This window comes from Aphelocoma coerulescens, chromosome 1, assembly GCF_041296385.1.
Source record: "Aphelocoma coerulescens isolate FSJ_1873_10779 chromosome 1, UR_Acoe_1.0, whole genome shotgun sequence".
In the NCBI taxonomy this organism is placed as follows: Eukaryota; Metazoa; Chordata; class Aves; order Passeriformes; family Corvidae; genus Aphelocoma; species Aphelocoma coerulescens.
The window spans coordinates 50782283-50805148 of NC_091013.1; the positions used below are offsets into that span (position 1 = coordinate 50782283).

General features: G+C 39.2%; 1 protein-coding gene across 11 annotated transcripts in view; it reads right to left on the reverse strand.

Moving 5' to 3' along the window:
• LMO7 (LIM domain 7) overlaps positions 1-22866 on the reverse strand; it is a 131853-nt gene that overhangs the window by 44047 nt on the left and 64940 nt on the right. For 10 of the 11 annotated variants that reach the window (XM_069008878.1, XM_069008894.1, XM_069008888.1 and 7 more), the window contains 2 exons: positions 880-910; positions 383-496 (listed from right to left, as the gene is read on the reverse strand). In XM_069008878.1, the coding sequence (XP_068864979.1) occupies positions 383-496; positions 880-910 (145 nt within the window). Of the gene's footprint in view, positions 1-382; positions 497-879; positions 911-7281; positions 7375-22866 lie in introns of those variants that run through there. The other variant, XM_069008921.1, reaches the window with a different exon arrangement.

Consider the following 22866-nt stretch of genomic DNA (forward strand, 5'->3'; position numbering starts at 1 on the left):
TGCAAATGCTACTCATGAGCATTTTGAGCTCACAAACTTTGACAAAGACTACTGCAAACCCCTAAAAACAATATATACAACAGCTTGAACAGGAGCTTCAATAAAAGGTCTTAAATTTCTTTTATCTCAGCCAAAGAGGATTGTGATAGGGCTCTTCAAAATATACCACATCCAGTAGAGCATATGGATTCTTAAATTCATATGGGTAGCAGAAGAACCAATGAAGAATAAAAATCATTCCTTTCACATGGAACTAGATAGCAAGCAAAGCAAATAAACTAAGAGGAAAACGAAATCCCCAAAAGACTGTTTAGAATTGCTGCTGTATAACAAACTATAAACTTCAGGCTATTCATTTAGTTTCCTTTTTTGGATTCCTTACCTTAGTCAATGCTTGCCCTAATAACTTCTCAAATGCTTTAAGATTGAGGTATGGACCATTATAATTAGGGTCACTTTGAGCTTTTCTCCCAAGCCAGTATAATGTAATCAATACCTAAAAACAAACAGAAAAAAAACCCTGAATACAAACTTAAATACTTTCCTCTCATGCCATGTGCCAGTATAAAAGAATCTCAGCATGCTGTTAGAGATGTTTCCACAATGAACTGCAAAATATTGCTTACAGTATTAGCTATGATTGCCACCAAAACCAATTAAAGAGTGTCACAATGCATCTCATATCTCAAGTAAGCAGATACAAGTACTGTTTCAATTATTACAATGATTTCAGAAAGTAAGCTGCACATAGAGATTACTGTAAAATGGCATTAATTTGCATCAGATAAATCAGCAGCTGAAGAATAAGGTAAATATGATAGTACCATAAACAGAAGCACTTAAAAATAATTGATCACAATTAGTGCACAACTGTCTTACATTTTTCAGTCTTCTGTTGGTTTCCTCTGGTCTGAAGCAGGGCAGAGAGTGAGAAAAAGAAAAGAAAACAGTGTTTTAAAATTGATGACTTAAAATTTAATTATTATTCAGGATGTAAAAAGTTTCAAGACCAATTAACGGTCAATATAAAATATGCAACTTTGACTGCTCCAAAAGAAATAAGAAGCATTTCACTTTAAATACAGTCATAACTCTGTACTATTTCAATTTTTACATGTAAAGTGATAAACTGGCCAATGTATTACAGTTTCTGTTTTGAGGGATACACAGGAAGGCTCTAGGCTTCCTTAATTGGCTCTCATTTAGTTACCAACAAAACAGAAGTAGAAAACAAGCTGTTGACTTTGGGAAATAGAGCCTCTATTAGCCAGGGAGATCACAGAATCATAGAATGGTTTGGGTTGGAAGGGACCTTAAAGATCATCTACTTCCAACCCCTCTGCCATGGACAGGGACACCTCCCAATAGACCACGTTGCTCAGAGCCCCATCCAACCTGGCCTTGGAACACTTACAGGGATGGGGCATCCACCACTTCTCTACATAATCCATGCCAGTGCCTCCCCACCCTCAGAGCAGAGAATTTCTTCCCAATATCCAGTCTAAATTGACCCTCTCAGTTTAGTCATTCCCCCTTGGTCCTATCACTACATGTCCCTGTAAAAAGTCCCTCTCAAGCTTTTAGCTTGAGGCTGTTTTAGCTGCTGGAAGGCTGCTACAAGGTCTCTCTTGGGCCTTCTCTTTTCTAGCCTGAACAATCTCAGAATTTTAATTCCATATGAAAGGAGATTCAATTGTAACTATTTTCCTGATTGTATTGTCTTCTGAAGTATTTGCCTCAGACAACAGAACACTTTAGCCAGGAGTAAGCTTTTCAGACCAAAAAATGAGAAACTGAAACTGGGACATCTGGAGAGAGATGATGCAAGGCTGAAAGAATGGGCTCTTTTCTATAAATAGGTGTTTCTCAAAAAACACTAAATACATATGCAGTCACTAACATTAGGGAACCAGTCTGTAGCACACCTGGGAAGTGCACCAATGGACAGTCATAGTGCTCCCATTCTCCTCCTGCTCATTTTAAGAACAAGAAGTAGAAACTTCTCAAATGGGAGGCTCCGAAAGCCTCCTAGTCCCCAGACCTAGTCCTCAGGTGTAAATATTCAGGACTGGACTGCAGACAGTTGTTGAACGACATTGCGGCCTGCAGTGCCAGCACTTACGGAAGAGCAAATGGCTTAAATACACCAAAACAACTTTTCACCTGCCCCAGACTTTGGTTTGGATCTGGTTTGGCTGCGAACTTCACACACAGCACAGTGAAGAGATTCAAACAGAAAAGCAGAGACTTCACATACAGCAGCAGAAAAACCTATTCAGAGCTCCATAACATGCCAGACCAATAATGTATCAAGGTACCTAGCCTGTTTCTGTCTGTCTAGGAACACACTAATTAAAGGTTACAGGAAAAAAAGTAGAATAAACTATTTAGGAAACAGTTATGAGTTAGTGTAATGAGGACAGGGCCTGGTCAGCCTAAGCGTCACTTCACAGAAATGGAATAGTCAATGAGACGTGACAACCGTCAGGGACACGGACCATCCCTCCTGCTCTTTCTTCCTATTTTGAGAGCCCCCACTCCCACTCCGTGGCTGTAATTGCCTTGTCCATCCCCACACCATAAAGAAATCAGGCTATCAGGAACACAAAGTCCTGAGACTGCACAGTCCTTGCCTGCAGCTCCCTTAGTATCTCATGCCAGAGATGCTTCTGGCTTTGTAGCCAGTGACCTCTTTCCTACTGATAAGGAGGAACCCTTCTCCTTTAATGTGAAATATTTACACTTTTTTGCTTGTTTTTTAGTCCGTTCCAAAACTGATTGCTATTCATTATTCACTAGAGACTATTTTTGAAGAAAAAAAATTCCCCTTTTTTTCAGTAGGCTAATTTTTTTGCCAGTGTCCATGTTCCAGAGCACACCATAGCTGTGGCCTAAGGTGCCACAGGATGATTTACCAAGCAGAGAATGGAAAACCATTCTTATATCAACATTACACTTCTCATACCCAGTGGAGAGCATTTTAAAGGTTTGCATTCTTTACCCTCAATGCCTTTTGTTAGCAGAATTTCTGCTTTTGTTTGCAATTAGAAAAGCAGAGGGCCTTGCTAAGGATGCCTTTTAAGTTTGCTCCCCGACTTCAGCAGCCTATTAAGGAGTGAGAAACTCTGCCCTTAGCTGGCAGGAGCATGTATCCAAAATATTGCCAGCCTTCACAAAGACACAAGCTATATGACTGAACACAACGATGTCCGCTTCTGCTTTCCTTGAGTTCTCTGGAATAATTTCAGTCAACTGTTTTGCAACAGGAGCAATATTCAGTTCTCTTTATTTTCAATATATTTTCTTTACTGGAATAACGATAAATACACTAGGTCTGTGTAATTGGCCTAAAACCAATACAAAACTTAGGACATTCAGGTAAACGAGTCTGTTTGAGACCAAAAATGCAGGCAGGGAGATAATTCACAGACTCGAATGACAGACCCTGCTTCACTCCTGTTTACTCTGCTAACAACAGAGGCAAAAAGACAAGTTGTTTACTCTTCATTCATGAAGTTTCTTCACTTGCATTACTACTCTCCTTCTCTGAACTGCATCTCTTGGTTTGTAAACCTTTTCAGCAACTTGTCGTAATAGACATAGTTTCAGCAGAAGAGGAGAAGAAAACCAAGAGAAACCCTGCTGATCTAGAACACTGTTCCTCATTTATATGCATGTAGTAATTATTTGATGGTACTTAACCAAGGAAAAGGATTATTCTGAATTATGAATGTACTGTCCTAGAATCTGTGTTAAATGACAGGTATATATATATATATTTTTTTTTTTTTTTTGGTCAAAAAAGAAATTCTGATTAAAGAAGCAATGTTTTTACCTTACTGAAAGGTCTTAAAAGTCTTTTTTGACCTACAAATTTCACAGCTACATCTTTTCTGAGGCATGCAACTTGCAGAAGATGTAGTTTGGATCCACTTGGTAACATTCTCCAAGTGAAATAAGAGCCTTTAGAGCCTTTTCTATGTACAACCTGTCCAAGCTTATCTGTGTTTAGTTGCACATGCCATTGCCCAATTCCCTTCCAGGACACTCCATTTAAAATATCTATTGGTCAGAAGTGTGATACAAACTGAAGAGCTTTTAGGAGGAATGACTTTTTCCTGTGAGCATCAAAACAGAAAATAAACAAGGCTTTTAACTCAATTGTAGTAAACGAAAACACAAAATGGAATAATTCTGCTATGCAGAAGTTCTTCATGAAGTGTTATAAAAATGTAACTACTGTGCAATCTGTGCAAATATTTCATCTGGGGTCTTGTGTATAACTCTGAACAACTATGGTTCATAGGAGGGGACAAGATAGAGGCACCAACCTTAAGCATAGCAAATTCTTTGCTGCTGGAAGAGGAGGCATGACCCTACAACTTTTCTGACAAACTGTTACCTAACAGTTCCTGCTCTCTGTTCCACTCCCCTTTGCAATCCTGGCTCTAAATACACAGGGCTCAAACACTCAGTTTCTCACACTGTATTTGAATAAACCATTTAGAAAATGGAGTACATGAACTTCTGCAATGTAGCCTTTAAGCTTTTTAAACACTCCTGGACACATATAACCTTATTTTGAACATAAGTCTACAGCACTGAAGTGCACACACAACTGCTTGCAGCGACATTTCTCATACAACAACTATTTTAGGAAATGAAGGGGTAGCTCACTGGTTAAAGTATCTTCATCAATGCAAATTAATGCCAACCCTACATTTGGTTACTGTGAAAGAAGTCTCCTTTTTCCTGTTTTCAGCTGAAGTTTTCACAGAGCCTAGTTGATGCCAACCATATTCTTAATGAAAATAGTCGGTGTAACCCAATTTCTGGTTTGAATAGGTGAATACCTTTATGCTGAAAGTTTTAGGTGGGCTGCTGCTTTGCTCAGGCAGGCACAGCCAATGCTGCATCTTAAAACTAATCTGCTGAAAGAATTCAGTTCCTCCCCACATGACAATGCAACCCTACTTACTAAATCACTTTGTGTATTTTTAAACATTAACTTCTCTGTCTTCCCAGAGGTTTTTTATATCTCCTTTTTAACAGTGAAACTTTGCTAAAGAAGTCTGAACTAAGCAAAGAAAGTTGCTAAATAGAGCAGTTAAGATCTTGGAGGAATAATTTTATTATAAATACTTCATTGCTCCTGCCACAGTCTCAGCATTTAAGCCTTCATTCTGAAGCTTAAAAGAAAAATAAAACACCAATCTACCTATGCTGGCCTCAATACCAAATTCCAGCTAACAAAGAGGTCTCAAAACCGTAAAAGTAGAATCCTAACTCACAAAGTGTGAACCTGAATTGCTGGCAGTGGTATTAATAAAAGTTTACATACAACTTCAAGATTAGCCATCCTGGAAAAGATCTCCCAAACACCTCATGAAAGTCTAAACGCCACGAGATAACAACACGTGGGGGATATTATAATAGTTATTGTGAAGCACAACCGCATAAATCCGAGTTGAACACTTATGAAAGAAGACGTGAATAACCACCTGTGGAGAAATAATACCTTCTGTGTAAATCATCTCATCTACGTCAATCCTTGAGCAAACAGAAAAAAGATGAATGGGACAGGAATAGCTCTCACTTGTTAGTGTGTGATACGCTTAGAGACAAACTACCTTTGTTACATTTGAACACAACACACATTGACAAACATCACTTACTCCCAGCCAGCAGAGACCAACAGATGTTTCTCTAACAAAGACCACTCTACAAGAATAAAGCAAAGTGACAGGGCAGATCAGCACGCTGAGCCACAGCTCAAGGAATTTATTCTCAGCTCCACTGTTTGCTCAAGGTTAAACAGCAGAATTAGTCACCAAGGCCCTGGCCTGACAATACAAAGGCTTTGGCAGCAGTTCTAGCTCAAGGATTTCCTGGTCCTCCTCTCCCGTTCAGCCACTCCTCTTTGCTGCCCCCACGGTTATGCCAACACAACCCTGAATCACACTGTGGTTCTATGCTGCCAGAGGGCTACACCTGTTTCTGTGGGTTTTTCCTACTATACATTTTCAACCCCCAAATTAGCTTGCTGGTCTGTTTTAGACCATGCTCATAAAAGCAATCGCACCAGCACCGTGGCAGAGATGTTGCTGCAAGGGCACAGGCAGGGGGCTTGGTGGAGGAGGACTCTGCTCCAGACACCAGAACCCCTGTGTGATGACCCCAAGACAGAGGTGCTCTCTGCTTCCCATTTTTAAGGAGTGAGGAAAGCTTGCTGGGATTATTTTAATGAATTTTGGGGCATTTTAAAAGAAAAAAAAAGTAGACAATCATACACCTTAGAGGAGCTAGCAGGCCACAGTACTTTTAAGAAATCATGAACTAGACTTTAACCAATTATAAAATATATTCACTGACACTTACAGACACCTCTCCAGTGCCTCCATACAAAAGAGCAGTGCATTTTAAGAAGATACATTTATTTTTGACTTGTTTCAAAACTTTTAAACAATAAACTCAATAGTTTGGATTTTATTTTTCTGACACATTATATGGTTTTGTTTCCCCACATCCCAATATGTATTAAATTCTAGCAACAAGCAACTCACAATGTCAAATCTACTTTAACACTTCACTTTACTATTTTCCAGGAAGAACAATGTGGAGCTCAAGACCACATCCAAGATACCAGAAGTCTGAACAAAATTCTGGAAGACTATTTTACAACATCCCATTCAGAGAAGGGTCTGTTTCTCATATAGAAACATATTTAAATATAGTTATCAATCAATGATTAAAAAAAGAAAAAACAAAACCAACAAACAAAGAAGCAAGTTTGAACAGAGATTCCTCCTACCCAAAATGAGGGTTAGCTGACAAGAATACATGTGGTCCTCTCCAAAAAGATAAAACCAATCTGAACCTATTTATGGGGAGAAAGAAGGAACAGAGACACTCCCACTGATAGAAAGGAATGTGCCAGTGACAAATGCTCCCTGCCCAGTGCCAAACCCATCCCTTGGTGACGAATACTTCAGAAACCCCAACAGCTGCCAACCCTGTTTTCTGTCCCTTCCTCTGAACTACAGATCTCACAAACACAGGACTTGAAGAGATTGCTGTTTAAAAAGAAGTATTGGTGCCCTCCCTTGGAGCTTCCATCCATCAAGGCAGCAGTAACACCTCCAAGATGCCCTTCGAAGGGCTTGGAAGAGCCATACCCTGGCCTGGGAGCTGGAGCAGATCAGCAGACTGCAGAAAAGCCCACTCCCCAGCTCCTTGCCGAGCTCCCAGCTCTCCAGCCCTACACTAACCAGCTTCACTTACGATTCTGAGGAAGATGTTGGAGGATTTGAAGGGCTCCTGCACCCCCGCCGGGTATTGCTGCGCAGGAGATGAGTGCTGCCTGTCCAACTAGCAGCGGGCTCGTGCTAAATTTCAACCTCTTTGGCCACCTACTCAGCTGCTATTAATATTGCTGTTATCGGATTTCACTGAATTCCCACGTGCTGCTGAGAATAGAAAGGCTCCAATGGAAGATGTGGTTGCTGCATGGGTACAGAAACATGAGGACATTCCTCCAGCACTTGGATTCTTAGCAAATTGATATTCAACCCTGAGAGCCACAGTTCACTGCTGAGAATGCTGGAAATAAACCAGCCAGGCTATGGCTGCAGAGTTAGAGAACAGCTTTTGGAAACACACCTTTCTATTTGACTATAAAAAGCACATACGTTTTCCATAGCAACACATCCACTGGACCCATTGCCACTCACATCATAACAGCACAGAGAGTCAGGTATAAAATGACAGCAGAAAGCATTTCTCTGTGCCCCTACAGAACCCCTGGCTGACAGCAAGACGCTCCATGGGCCCTGATGAATGAGCAGCCTGTCTCCACCCCGCACCCCTGCCTACTAATGCTGAGGGGTGGAGGAGAGATGCTCAAGAAGGAAAAGGCAGAGAGGGAACAGAGCCAGCCAACAGCCTCCCTGGGAACACATCACCATCCATGGCTTCAGAGCCTGTCTTCTCACACTGCCTCTTGAACACAGTGCTTCCTTGCTGATCTCACCCATTATGCCTCCATGCCATTCTGAAATCCCTTATCAAAACAAAAACAGGACCTTCTAGAAAAGTGCATCAACCCTGGCAAGTCACCAGACTGTAACATTATCCATTTCCTCACGCTCTTTTCCGACCCCTCCCTGGGTGGTCTATCTCTGCCAGCTTCCTCATGTTCCAGTCTAATCTAGAGGTTCTCCTAAAGAGAAAACTAGTATCCTGTAGGGAAGAAGGCACGCCTGTCAAATAAAAATTAAAAATAAAGCCCCAAGAAGAACAAGCAGAAGAGCCTCGATGATAACCTGAGCACTCCTTGGCTCTTGTCTGAGGGGTGAAGAGGCCAAGTGGTATGGAACACTCCCTGCAAGTTGTTGCTGCAACAAAAACGAGGCTGATAGGATCCTGCATCTTCCTGTTCAAATATTAATCTCTATTAAAGAAAATTAAAGCTGGCCTGGATGATCTCTGAGGTCTTTTCCAAAATAAATGGTTAGAAAATTTATAATAATTAATGTAGATTTGTTGATTGGTCCCTTTTTGTGTCTTTTTCTTCCTCCATTCCTAACCCCCTCTAAAAACTCAGCCGCTTCACTAATTACAGGCAATTAAACTGTGTATCTCATTTTCCAGGACAAAACTAGAATGCTTCCCCAACGTGTACTGGGTACTTTCATTTCCAGATCTAGACTGGCACCTACATGAAAATAAACAGCAGGCATTTTATTTCTGAAATCTACTCACATGTGTCACATGCCATACACTTTGGCCAAGAAGCATAAGAATATCCACTGACTTTTATGAGAAAAGATGGACTCTGCACAAAGTACTAGAAGTTGTGCAGCTGACTCTCAGCTCATACAGAGTGTTAAGAGTTCTCAAACCACTTTGTTCATGCTCAAGAGGACTTTTTAATTTCAGAGGTGAAATTACTTCCTTCTCAAGAAAAATAAGCACTTTTATACACACAGTATTTTAGAAAAATTGATAGATAGCTATAATATCAATACTTACATATGCTATAGGTTTTTATATTTTCCCAAGTTTTGCTATTTAAAATTTGGAAGCATATGATTTTGTTGAATCTCTCCTTTTATCTCACTGCTGCCTTTTTTCTTTTCTAAAAACCTGTATATATTTCAGTTGACCTTTGCACAAGGATTTCATTAAATGTTACCCCCTTCTACCTTTTTCCTTCCTGGTACCTCAAGAATCAACACACTTGAGCTCATCCTGTTGATCATCAGGATCACTATCTACATTAACTTCTCTTGCATTTAGTTTTAAAGATCCTTGACCTTCATTCCCCCACTCAAATATAGACCATATTGTATAAATTTTGTAGATTAATTTGAAGAGAAGTCAAGATGGGGAACATACAGTTTTTCTAACAATCTTTCCAAAACAAATAGGTGGTAAATCTGGGGAGTCGCTGAAAAATAAGTATCAAAATAGACAATTAAGTGCAATCAAGTAAGTTTTTAGGAATGTATTCAAAATCACAAAAACCTGCAGTTGGTAGCTTGCTCAAAAATAGTTCAAGAGCATTATTAAAAAAAAAAAAAAATTTATAAAGTCTATTATTTGCTTCAGCTAAGCTGCAGCAACCATGGCAACTCACAGCATTTTTTCAAGACATGACCAAAACTCATTTTCTTTACTGCTCAATGCCTCTTTGCCATTATTAAGTATTTCCAAAACCATTGTCTTTTTTACTCCCAACTCTCACACCTAACTGGAATATTACATCCCCTCTTTCCACACACAGATGCCAGAGGTAATTTTTTAGAATAGCCCTCAATACTGACCCCATTAATTCCCGCCAAGCCTTGATGAGACACGTCTGCACCAACTCCAGGTATGGATAAAAAAGTTACTGCAAGGTAAGTTAGGGTAAAAAATTTTCCATCTACCAACTGCCTATGTACACACTCTTACACTCAACCCCCAGGATTAACACAGTTGTTCAATTTGGATAAAGCATTCAGAGGTGGTCCCTTGGGAAGAGCCAGGATTTGGCAAGCTATACAACATTGCTTACTCAGAGAGAAATATTTTTTATAGCCTCTCTATACAGGGAGGACAAAAAACCACCCCAACAACCTCCTTCATTCAATCTCCTCCCTTGGTCCATACCCAGGGAAAGATCCAGTAAATGTAATCCTTTGTTGTCCTCATGTCAAGCAAACAGGCAGTGATGCATAAGTGCTTCGTGTAAAAGCAAAACTGTTTAGCACAACTTACAACACCAAAAGCAAGGTTTACTCAGTTCTCGGGGTATGCAGAAAAAAAATATTTATCAGATACTTGACAATGAACATGTCCTCTGATGAAGAAAAAAAGATGACTGACAGTAACTTGTACTGGGTATTGCACGTTCACACTTATGCTAACATCCAGTTTCACCAGTCCAAATAGACATCTGCTCAGCTGCTGTTGTTATAACACATACTCAGAGAACAATTCAGCACAGAGGTGACTCAGAATTACCAGCAGAAGCTACAGATGCCCTATTCTTGGCCCATAAAAGTAATCCAGGATTCAGTCCACTCCAGTCATCCTCTCCTCAGGACAGCCAAGACCCATAAATGCCAGGTATATGCATGAGGGATAGTTGTATCTTCTGGAGAAGAGGCAGAACCCCCTGAATTTTGGGGATACATGGAATTTACAGCACCTGGGAATCACTTCACAGATTTCCAATGGCTCATTTTTTCCTCTAGAGCAATTCCAATGTAGTGCTAGCCAAACTGTTGCACAGGAAGACAGAGAATAGGGGCAGTGTATACACCAGACCCTCTTTTCATTCAAAACTTCTGTTATATTATTAAAGAACAAATACTTTTTGTTCCGCAGTTTAAAGGCAGATTACTAAAAGCACAGATTTTGTAGCTAGGACTTTGAAAAAAAAAATAGATTTAGAGATTTAGATTCTGATAGAGATGGACAGAGCGAAGACAAAGAAATGGAAGCAGAAGATAAGAACAGCTTAGTCCATGATAAAGATTTTAGAAACAAGTTAAAGTAACACTGCATTTGTCCTTAAGTAGAAGTAAATCACTACTTCATGACAATCATTTTGCTTAGTCTCTACACTTTGGACTAAAAGCTTTAAAGAACTACTGGGTTTTCTCAGTAATATTCTGGCAAAATATTTCACGAGCAAATGAGAAGCACTGAGAAAGATTATAATGCTTCCTTTTTGGAATTTTGCCGTATTTTCTCTGTGTGTCTTTGTGTTAACCTAGCAACACAGAGCACAACAACATCACTCATCGCACAGAGCACAGGAGTATGAAACACAGACTGAGCCTGACTTTTCTCCCTGTTAAAGTCAGTTCTCTATTAACTTAAGGGGGTCAAATATGTCCAAAAGGAATGAGATATGCAGATACAACTGAACTTTATTATTTCCTCTGTTTCTTAATCTGCCTGCATTTGTAAAAACATATTTAGAGCCAGGAAATAGCTCCTCAAATAATGCAAAGTCAAATATTAATCTATGCAAGGTTAACAGAAAAGAATACTAAAAGAAGATGTATTCCCTTGAACCAGCTCTCCCAGAAGGCATGGTGAGAAGCAGCAGCACAATTTAAACCAAAAACAGGATACAAAAATCAAGTAGAATTCACCAAGTGTAGTACACTTAAGGAAAAATGTGCCCTTTTGTTTTAGGGAACAGACAAGATCTAAGACAAGTATATATAATTTTCCATATTTCCTGCAATTCTCACCTCCCATCCTCAGCTGCTGCAACATCCACAAGTAAGGGAGTTCCTTAAGGATTCAGCTATTCTGATTCGGGTTTCTTATGGCTTCAGGTTTATTTCTATAACATTTGAAATATCTAAATTCAATTTGTTGCTATCAATAATACTGGATAAATATTACCTTTTTTAATTAGCTTTTTTTGGGTGAAAAACAATTTTTCCACCCCAAAAGAAAACAGTGATTTAAGGCTACTTGGAGCAGCTAAGTCAGAGGGTATTTTTAAACGTTTGCTGAAAACATTAAGGTTTTTGGGTCAGGTTTTCTGGCCAAGTTTTTAATGTTGGAAAAATGAATGCTTCTTTACTGTAAAGTGAGAGAATGGGTAAAAGTCCAAATACTTGCCTTGCCAGAATGTTAGAAAACTTGTGTGGGAGGCAAAAAAAAGAGGGGTAGGGGGAGGAGAAAAGTTAAGCTAGTCTGACCATATACCTCTGAAGTTGGAGAGTTTACATTCATTCTGAGCATCCCAACTGAAACCAAATGCACTATTAGTCACTAAGGAGTTTCTGTTGTAAAGTTAGAGGAGTCTGAGAATAAAAACTTGAAGAAAATTAATGATATGGGAAAACAATCCTAGCCAGGGAACTATAGATGATCTCACACCTCTCTTTCACCAGTACTCATGAAGTATGTAATTTGTACCACAAAACTGATGACTGAGGGAAAAAAAAGCTTAATACACCAATTAAGACATCACCAAAACTCTCCAACAAGCTATTACAACTAAGTCTGCTGGTAGGGAATGAGTGGAACAAAATGATCCGATTCTGCTCCAAGTGAGGCCATGGCAATATTCCCAACATCTTTAACGAGTGCATGAGTAAATGCTAAATTAGGAACCTTCCTTCTCACGAGAAAGAAGATACTACATGCATCAAGTCTTGGGAATTACAGTTAGCCATCTGCAGAATTTCATCAACTGGTGAGCCAGATGAAGCACTGGAGAAGGGATCCTTAAAAACACACATGGTGGTTGCAAGCTATCCTTCCCTGAAGTCAATCAAACCACAGAGCCAAAATAACACAAAAGCAACCCTCAGGCTCTTGACGGGGTTATTCTACAAATTCTTTGTCCAACAATCCTCACGATTTCTACAAGAAAAATAGGCACTCTTTTTCACCAAGAAAAGATTAACAAAAACCTTGAGACTCTCATCTAGGAATCCACAGCTTTTGAAAACTAAGGGTGTCTCAAAACCCCTATGAATGAGAATCATTATTGCATTTAATCATTGCAAATTTATCAAACTAATGGTTAAACTGAAAAGTATGTCAATGGCACCAGCTTACTACAACTGCAGCTTGCCATGGGACTGTATGCATGCTGCATTAGCAACTGCTACATCCAGACCTGCTACTTTGGAATTGTCTATGGAAGTATTCCTTTTGATCTCAAGTTTTTGGCCCTATCTTATTCAGAAACCCCAACAGCAACAGTGCTGTCACTATATTCATAGTTTTACAATTCAGTGAAAAGCCAAGACTTTACCATCATCCTGCAATTAAGACTGATAATCTAGACAGAATGAAAAATTAAAAGGCAGTTCAATAAAATTAATGGGATGTTTCTCCTCTTGATTAGACTTAATTCTACCTGAAACAAACTACAATTGCAGAAAAATAACACAAAAAGTCATCTCAGTGGTCTCATCACCAACGTGCATCTTGCAACAGTGAGACAGAATAATTACCAAGATCTCCCCTCCTTTTCACCTCCAGGCTAACAGAGCTACAAGAAGAAATTAACTCATTGTGGTGGAGGAATACCCAATAGTCTCCTCCAATGAGGACAGGATACAGCAGTCTCTGCTGATGGCTTAGGAATAGGTTGCCAAATTGCCACAAAACCCAGCTATTCCTTGACAGGAAGGTAACCACTAGAAAGTACAGGAGAAAGAAGCAGGATGAGCGTACCTTCACCCTTTGACCCACAGATAGAACACATGGATGATAAGCTTGAGTATTATCATCAAGTTTGGTTGTCAGACTGCAAACCGTTGACCACATCATCCACACAACGCTGAAAGCATCTTGAGATAGGCTACCACTTTCTTACTGCATGAAGTTAGACAGGTGGAAAAGGCCATGAAAACATAGCTGCAGTGCTCTTAATATATTATCCTCTCTCCATTTCAATGTAGATGCAGTTAGTGGTCCACTTAACCTGCTACAGTAATATATTTTAAAATAAATTTAATAGAAATCCTTTTGCAGATATTTTTTTTAGCGAGTGAAGGTACAAAGACATACAACAATCTTCATCATCAAGGAAATGCACGTATGGCAGAGTAGGACCGTGCACAGGTTTCCCAAGATACTCAAAAAACAGCTTATACTGCAGTGTAAGTTATGCAAGCATCATCTTTAATGATGGAAATAAGTACTATCAAAAGCAGTTCACGATATAACAAACCAGCCGTCTGTTGGACACTAAATTATTGAGAGATGCTGATTCAGAACTGCTCCAATAGTCAGATATTTACTGCTCAAAGAGAAAGAAGATAAATATGAAGCCTTCTGCCCCACTGCACTTAAAGCTCTTCCCTTAGAAAACAGCATATTGAATATATGTGAAATATGCACCCCAAGTTTTTTTCAGCTAGGAAAGAATCTGTGGAAGCTTCTGCTAGAAAAAAAAAATCCAAAACTGTTGCATGAACTCCAGACAGAATGTCAAACATGTAATTACTTGAAATATTATTAAAAGTAACATAGTTATTACTTAAGGCCCTGAAGGAAAAACCCTGACACAGGATAGGTACACAGGTAAATATATTTGAACTTTTTTTTGCATAATAAAGTTACCAACAAAAACAGTGCAATCCTTCAAAAAGTAAAGCCACCAGGAAAAGAATAGTAAAGTAAAAGCACAGAGACGTCATTCTTTGCAAAGAGGAAGAAATGAACTCTCATCTCATATGCACGCCCAAATTCCTTCTCTTTTAAGAAGTGACATTGAATTTGATGAATGCTGATAGCATAGAAATCAACAGGTTGGATGTGAAGTAAACAGGCCATTTAAAATACATAAATGCACATTTAAATTGTCTGTGCTGATTTTCAATTTGTAAAATCTCATATGCACTCGTTTTGAGTGTCATACCAATTCCCCTCAAAAATAAGTTCACTAACACACTCGTGATTACAGAGCAACTTACAGAAATAAAAATTGTTTTTAAATTCTAGTTCCTTCATAAAGGCTTTTATTTTTGCTAATTTTAGCTTGCATAGAGTATCCTGTGTTTCATGGGTAAAAGCAAGGCTTGCCAAAGTTCTTTCACAAGTTGAAGACTGGCCAGGGGGAACCACTAGTGGTAATACAGCGTTAGTCAAAACAAAAAGCAATTCTCTATGAAAAATTAGACATATAATTATCCAATGAACACAGTATCACAGTATTTACTCTCTTAAATAATTATTAATTTTATTGCAGGCACAAAGATCAGAATCGACTGCAACTTGTTGTATTTAATGAGACAACTTTTTCTGCCCTCTCTCTTCTAAATTCTTAAGTTGACCATCTATACCCAGTTTGTCTTATACTCTTCTCTTTGTTCCTGTATCTTGCTGTGTTGGCCATCACTTTAATAAGAGTCACACACTTTCAAATTCAGGCCATAAGCTAGTCTCTCCTGTATCTTCTACCACTAGGGAAAGTACAAGGTAATGTTTTCTAAGAATTACTAATTATTTTTTTGTCATAAGGATTGGGACATTACGCACTTTAATAAGCAAATGCATGGAAGCCTGTACAGCTACCTTTTGTAATACCATTAAAGACTAACCTTTCATAACTGTCATCTGCTTTCTACTTCAAAGTGTGCACTCTTTGAAGCTGACCCGGTGTTGCTGGTTTTTTTGCGAGTTGCCTGGCAGAGACATCTGAGCAATAGAGAATGAAAACAGTGGGAAAGCATCTTTACCAGGTATCCCAAATTAGCTGAAGAGTTATCAGAAGGCTATTCCAAATAACAGCAGCAGTGGCACACTGATTACCTCTAACCTAGAAGGAACTAGAAACCAAGCAGATGCTACCTCCTCTTCATTTATAGTAAAAGCAGATTATGGAATTTTTTACTGGTAAAGTAAAAAAAAAAATAAAAATCTCAATACACTCATTTTGAAACTGAAAGGAATATTCATAATTTAAAATTGCAGCAACAAAGAAGTCACATTACCAAGAGTTGAAGTAACCTGAACTAATTAGCTGGAGTACTCTCTCACGGGTGAAGGTAGGAAAAAACCTCCAAAGTTTAGTAGTTTTCTTCCACTGTGTTCACTTCTGCTTACTTTAGCTTTTAAGGAGGACAATCTCTCCTGTGACTGCAGATGCACAAATAACAGTAACATGTTCCATTAAATGTTGAATGCCAAAACCTACATGCAATTAATCTTGACCAAACAGTTTCTAGGAGCTTGAACATATTTACTTTCCTGACAAAAATTCTGCAAACAAAAGCTCCTTCTATAAGTAATGTACACGTGCCTTTGGTACATGTCCATCAAAAAGATTCCTGCCCTGGGAGATGAAAGCAGGCTTCTTCTCTCTCACTCTTTCCCCCTCTGACTGATCAGACAGTAATAAGTCATTTTTAAATTGTGGTAACCACACACATTCTTGGGCAACAGGTGACAAGAAGAAATTTCCAGTTCACTGTTTCTCCATCTCTCCTGAATACTATTTAAGATATAATCATAGAATTGTTTAGGTTGAAAAAGACCTTTAAGATCATTGAGTCTGACCATTAACTCAGCACTGCTAAGCTCACCACTAAACCATGTCCCCAAGTGCCACATCTACAAGTCTCATAAGTATCTCCAGGGATGGTGACTCTACCACTGCCCTGGACAGCCTGTTCCAATCCTTCACAAGTGTTTAATTTAAGAAAATTTTCCTAATACCCAACTCTAAACTTCACAATTGATTGGCCATTTGGCACAATTTGAGGCCATTTCTTCTTAGCCTTAGTCACTTGTTACTTTGCAGAAGAGGCTGACCCTCACCTGGCTACAACGTTTTTTCAGGTAGTTGTGGAGAACCATAAGGTCCTTCCTAGCCTCCTCTTCACCAGGCTAAACACTCCCAGCTCCCTCAGCTGCTCCTCATCAGACTTGTGCTCCAGACCCTTCACCAGGCTTTGTTGCCCTTGTCTGGGCACACTCCAGCACCTCAATGTCTGTCTCATAGTCAGGAGCCCAAAACTGAGCATAGGATTTAAAGTGGCCTCACCAGTACTTAGTACGGGGGGGGGGGGACAATCACTGCTTGGCCCTGCTGGCCACACTCTTGCTGATACAGGCCAGGATGCCATTGGCCTTCTTGGCCACCTGAGCACATGCTGGCTCATGTTCAGCTGGCTATCAACCAGCACCCCCAGGTCCTTTTCCGCTGGGCAGCTTTCCAGCCATCTTCCCCAGCACTGAATGTTGAGACCCAAGAGCAGGACCTGGCACTTTACCTTGTTGAACGTCATCCAGCTGGCCTCAGCCCATCCATCCAGCCTGTCCAGATCCCTCTGTAGAGCCTTTCTGCCTTCCACAGATCAATGCTTGGTTGTCATCTGCAGACTGAGGGTGCAACTTCCCTTTTTCCCACTTGTCTGACCTTTCACTGCAATGCCCCATTGTCTAAATACTTTCTGAGAAAACCAAGTACCAGTCCTTCACTGCAGCTTTTCTCCTGATAAAACTCATGATGTCCATTAAAGGAAGGAAGTTTAACAAGCAACTTCAGCAGACACCTGACACAGCACAAGCACGGAGCACCTGCCTGAGTCCTCTTGGGCCGGCAGCCTTGTGCATACTGAGAGCAGCTGCTGGACACCCATTGCTCACACGGTACCCAAGCAAGCAAAACTCAGGCATGCACATTCGTGCTGTTCAGTGCCACCATTCCCTGGATTTGTAGATTTAAATCTTATCCTAGCAATGAAAAAAAATACTGAACAAAAAATAGAAGTAATTTACAAATGCAGTCACATCATTTAGGTCATGATCCCAGTGCCAGACTGACTACATACCTGGATAATTAGGGATTTCTGTATAGGTTATTTATCAAACTAGCTTGTGGAATACATTCACAAATTAATCAAGCAGTATTAGAGAAAACGGAATTAAACTAAGGATTTTGTTTACAGCTCAAAGAGGAAAATGCTTCAGAAAGACAAAATGTTGTTTATAAAAAGAAAGTTATCCTCTTGCAAGAGATTCTGTTCCTCTTGAAGGAAGAAAAAGATCACAATGAAATGGCAAATACTACTAAACCACCAGCACTGACTGACTTTTGTATGATTTCTCAACAGCAGCCAACATTCAATACCAGAGGTGAGCTCAGATTTCAAAGAATAAAATGTTCTGCACAGAGAGAGAGGGTTTTGCAGGACAAGCACAGCAGAGGAGTATCATTACCAAAGCATCTTATTCTGTGCTTATTCAACCTGTGTGGGTGTGCCTTCAACATCACCATCTGATGTGTGATTTTACAGTTACACTTCCCATACCAAAATCAGTAACAAATCCTCTTAAATTAACTGATCTTTTGAGAGCAAAAGTAGCTTTTAAGTAACGATGCTGAATATAGCATAGGCAAATATATGTACCATCTTTTTTCAAGAGATTTTCAGCCATTCCTATTTATTATTCTTCTGAAGCTTTTCATGAAATTTCCAATGGCTTAATTAATGATAACATTTTCCCCCTGTGATTGCACAACCTGGTCACATATAGAAATAGTCAGATACTGGTCTGGATTAAGAGACCTATGATGATTTTATTAATCTTTTCAGATAGCTGTACATATAGTGTTCCACATTTGCTAAAGCTTAACAATGGCAGATTGCTCGATTGATTTATCAAATCAAATTACTTGCTTCCATAAGATTTGTGTTTGATTTTTTCCTTAATTTTGCTTCTTGGAATTTTTCATAGAGGTACAGAAGTTAAAAGCTGCTTTTACTGTATGCAACCTTTTCAAAACCACACACAGGAACATCCACATGGGGCCAGATCAAAAACCAAGTGGCTGCCTAAGGAAGAGTAAAAATAGAGCAGGAAAGATGCTTCTCCTCTGTGGACTCTCCAAGCTAGATGTGGTTTCTACATACTAAGCAACCCTTAAAAGATTTCCCTTCTTTAAACTTCTCCACTATCCCTTGAACGCAGGTAAACTTTTGTCATCCACAGCACTGGTTGGCAAGGAAGCCTACTGCCCCTTGCTTTGGTTCATTGACTATTCATGTAACATGGCATGCAGTGACTAGCTGAATCACTTGTCCATGTCATCTGCTAGGGGGTTTTTGTTTATTTCTTTGTTTTAAGCTTGCTTCTTTGTCCTGCTCTCCCCTTCATCCATCATCTCTCTTTCAGGCTCAGGACTCTCAGTGGGCCTAACTAAACCTGAAGGGGAAGCTATTCCTACTTTTAGTCAGAGAGATGCCATGAGGATGAAGATATTCCAGTTCCATAGATCTGCTTTTTGGGGGAGTTTGTGGAAGTGAGAAAGTGACAAAAGGGAAAATGATCCAAGTCCAAAGCTTCATATGGTATTACAACACCAGCAAATGCCAGATTAACCACAGTAGCACAGCACAGTGCTATTGTTTTTCCTATTCCTAGTAATTTTTTCTAGGGTCAGGTTGGGTCCTTTTCTTTGTTTGCTTGGTTGGTTGTACTTTTCTTTGTTTGGTTTTTTTTGACTAGCACTGAAAACTGAACAGATGCCTTCACAGAATTTCTGACCCCATTATCTCAGGCCCGAGCAGTATTAGCTATTCCAGAACTCATCATTTCATACACAAAATTGAAATTGTTCTGATTTTCCTGTTCTCAGTTAAGTAACCCAAATTTCCTTCTATTTTATACATTAAAAACCCCCACAGTTTCTGAAAAAAATAACCCAAAAACTACTACTAAAAGCTGTTTACAAGAGTAGTTAACACTGGTATATTTGGACAGATTAGGATTAGTTTGTGGAATTGTACAGTAATTCTCTAACTGCACAGATCCATGCTGAAAATACATCACAGCTTCAAGTCAAACCACACATAAATAAACTGTGCCTTCTGTTAACTCAGGCATTTTTAGCTAGTGTTTTACCCAGTACATCACTCACCCCCGAAAATTATCACAGTTGAGGGCATCTTACAACATCAGGTCACAGAGTTAAAAAGAATACATTACTGCATCATAAATCTGACAAGCATATTTCAGTGGTTATTCAAAGGGAACAAGTGGCTGTCTGTAATTTAATAGCCTTTGCAAGAGCAGAAGTATTTTGAACTTGGACTCCCTTTCCCCGCCCCAGTTAAATATTTTATCATATAACGCACTGGAATCCACGTCAGTTGATGCATATCTGTACATACTGGGTTCAAAGGTGTGTGCGTATTTACATTTGCAGGACATTTTTTCTAGAAGGGAAAGGAAAGAGAAAATATCATCAGCATTAGTCAACCTTCTTACTCTAGTCCTAGAAACCAGCTGCAGCAGCTTTCAAAATTTTCTTTTCTGAGTCAGGTTCTGATACTACTCTCCCTCCCCAGGCAGATGGAATTGTAGGGAGGGGATACATACGCTGGAAGGCAGGGCTGTCGGGAGGACTGGCTCTGCAGGAACCTCATATGACATTCAATAAGCACAAAGTTCAAGTCCTGCCCCCTGGATGGCCCTAATTCCTGTAGCTGCAGAGTGGGGTGGGGAAGTGGGCCTGGCAGTCCTGCCGGGCCAAACCTCAGCCAGGAGCCAGTTCTGGTAACACTGGCCTACAGCACTCAGGGCTGTATGAAATAGTGCATGGCCATGCAAAATGGAGCGTGGCCAGAAGGCTGACAGACCTCATTGCTCCCCCCTTCCTCAGCACTTATTCTGCCACCTCTGTAATGCTGCTGTCTCCAGTTTGGTGTCTCACGGTACAGGAAAGACATTGATAAACTGGAGCAAACTGAGTGGAGATCACCAGGATGGTCAGGGCTGGAGATCCTGAGCTTGATCACCCAGCTTGTTCAGTCTGGAGAACAGTTCTCCAAATGGGTATTCTTTTGTTGTTGTGGGGGTTTTTCCTTTTGTTTCTTAAAACAACAGATCTCTATCATTTAAAAGAAACATGCCTTTGTGTGGTTAAGATTGGCTGCTACATAGGTCTCTTTATTTCCAACCCTCCACCCCTTCTTATCATCTAACCATGTGGTGAGACATTATTTTATTTAATTGGTTTCAGTGACGACATGAAAACAACCCTGAAATCCTCTGGAAATGCAGTTTATAAGAATATTTGAAATTGTTACTTCATTGCCAATTGCAGTCTGTAGCATTCACAGCAAAAAAAAAGGTATTAATGCCACTTTAAAGGATACAATAAGTGTTCCAATTAAGCAGTAATAATAATTAGAACTGAAATCTCTGAAAGCTCAGGAATAAAAATGGCCAAAACTAGGGTTTTGTTATGAAGTAGGATCAAAAACTGTCAATACACTGTTCAGCTTTACTTTCTCTATTTACAGAGTATGGTTAGCTGGCAAACTCCTGTATCCATGGAAAACTTCAAGAACTCAGCTTCCCCCACTATTTAAATATAGAAGCTCTTCCTGTTGAGTTGTCTGCAGAAAAACTAACTGAACTTTAGCAATTTAGCAGTAAAATACAATTTAGAATAGTGAACTGGCATACATGTTTCTGTGTAATTGATATTAGCTAATACGCGCTTATTCTAAGTCCTTCAACTTCCAACATCAGACACAAACATTTTTTTGTATGGAGGAATAAAGAACCACCACCAAAAAATGCAGGCTTTCTCTTTACCTTCTTTTGTATGGTACTCAGTGCTACTCATCAAAAACGTTGTCCTCACTCTCATACATTTTTTTATAAACTGCATTTAACCCTGGGAAGTTAGGGGGTTAAAATGAACGCAAGTATTTAAGAATTAGATGGATTCCCATGGGAATCCTAAAACGTTAGAGACACTTCTCTTAACACAAACATTGGAAAAGCATTGTAAAAGCTTTCAGTAATAATGGTTTTGTAGCGCACCGTCCCCAACAGAAAACAAGTTATTCCACAGATACTTTTAAAATGTAACAGGATAAAAAAATGAGGACTTGGAACAAAGCAACACCATTCAGCAGAAAGCTACTGCAAACTTCTTCAGCAAATCATTCACTTCTGTAGCAGAACTATCTGAATTCCAATATAAGGCTATGGATCTGTGTCACTACAAATACATGAATTGCTCCTGATACAACTAACACATGCTAAATGTATTGTTTTTCCAAATTGTTCAAACTCCTCCTGTACACTTGTAGGTAGAGGTACAGAACTCCAGAGTTCTTCATTCTTACAGCAGAATCATCTTCACAAAATAGGTGAATAGTAAAAGCAAACACTATCAAAAGTATAATCTCATAAAGGAAGTGTAAATTATTAACTGTTAAATTACTCAACAGCAAAAGTGGTCTATCTCAAATATTATTCATAATGACCAGAAAACAAAGCAGACGTATTAAATAGCACCACACCCAACACTTTATAGAATTTACACTGAAGAGTTGGAGGTAAATTTCGAGCAGGTATAGTCCAAAGTCTGGAACATATTTTATTGCCTACAATGTTTTTACTGGAATTATTTTCAGTTTATGCAGATTAGAGACATGAGCACAAATATTTTACACTTAAGCACATCAGTTCACAAGACTGAAAAAACCATTTTTTTCCTTTATCTCTTCATAATTGTCCTAAATGCTAATAAAAATAAAACACGTGAAATGACTGATCTTGAAATTAGTTATATCATAAAAAAAATAAATACAGCAATTTTGATATTTAGAATATGGCTATACCCAGGAAGCAAATACATTTCTTTGGCAATGCCCATGGCAAAAAAAGAATTTACACACTTACTAAGTTGTAGAAACATTTCTAGAGTCAATCTGAAGTGAGGGTGCTGCACTTTTCCATTTCAAGGGAACTGTCACTAGGAAACTTAGTTACCACAATAAAGGCCTGTTACAACCACATGTGTAAAAAATATTATTTCCCTGAATATAAATGGGGAAAAAGCCTTATCCATTGTCCTAATTAAATTTT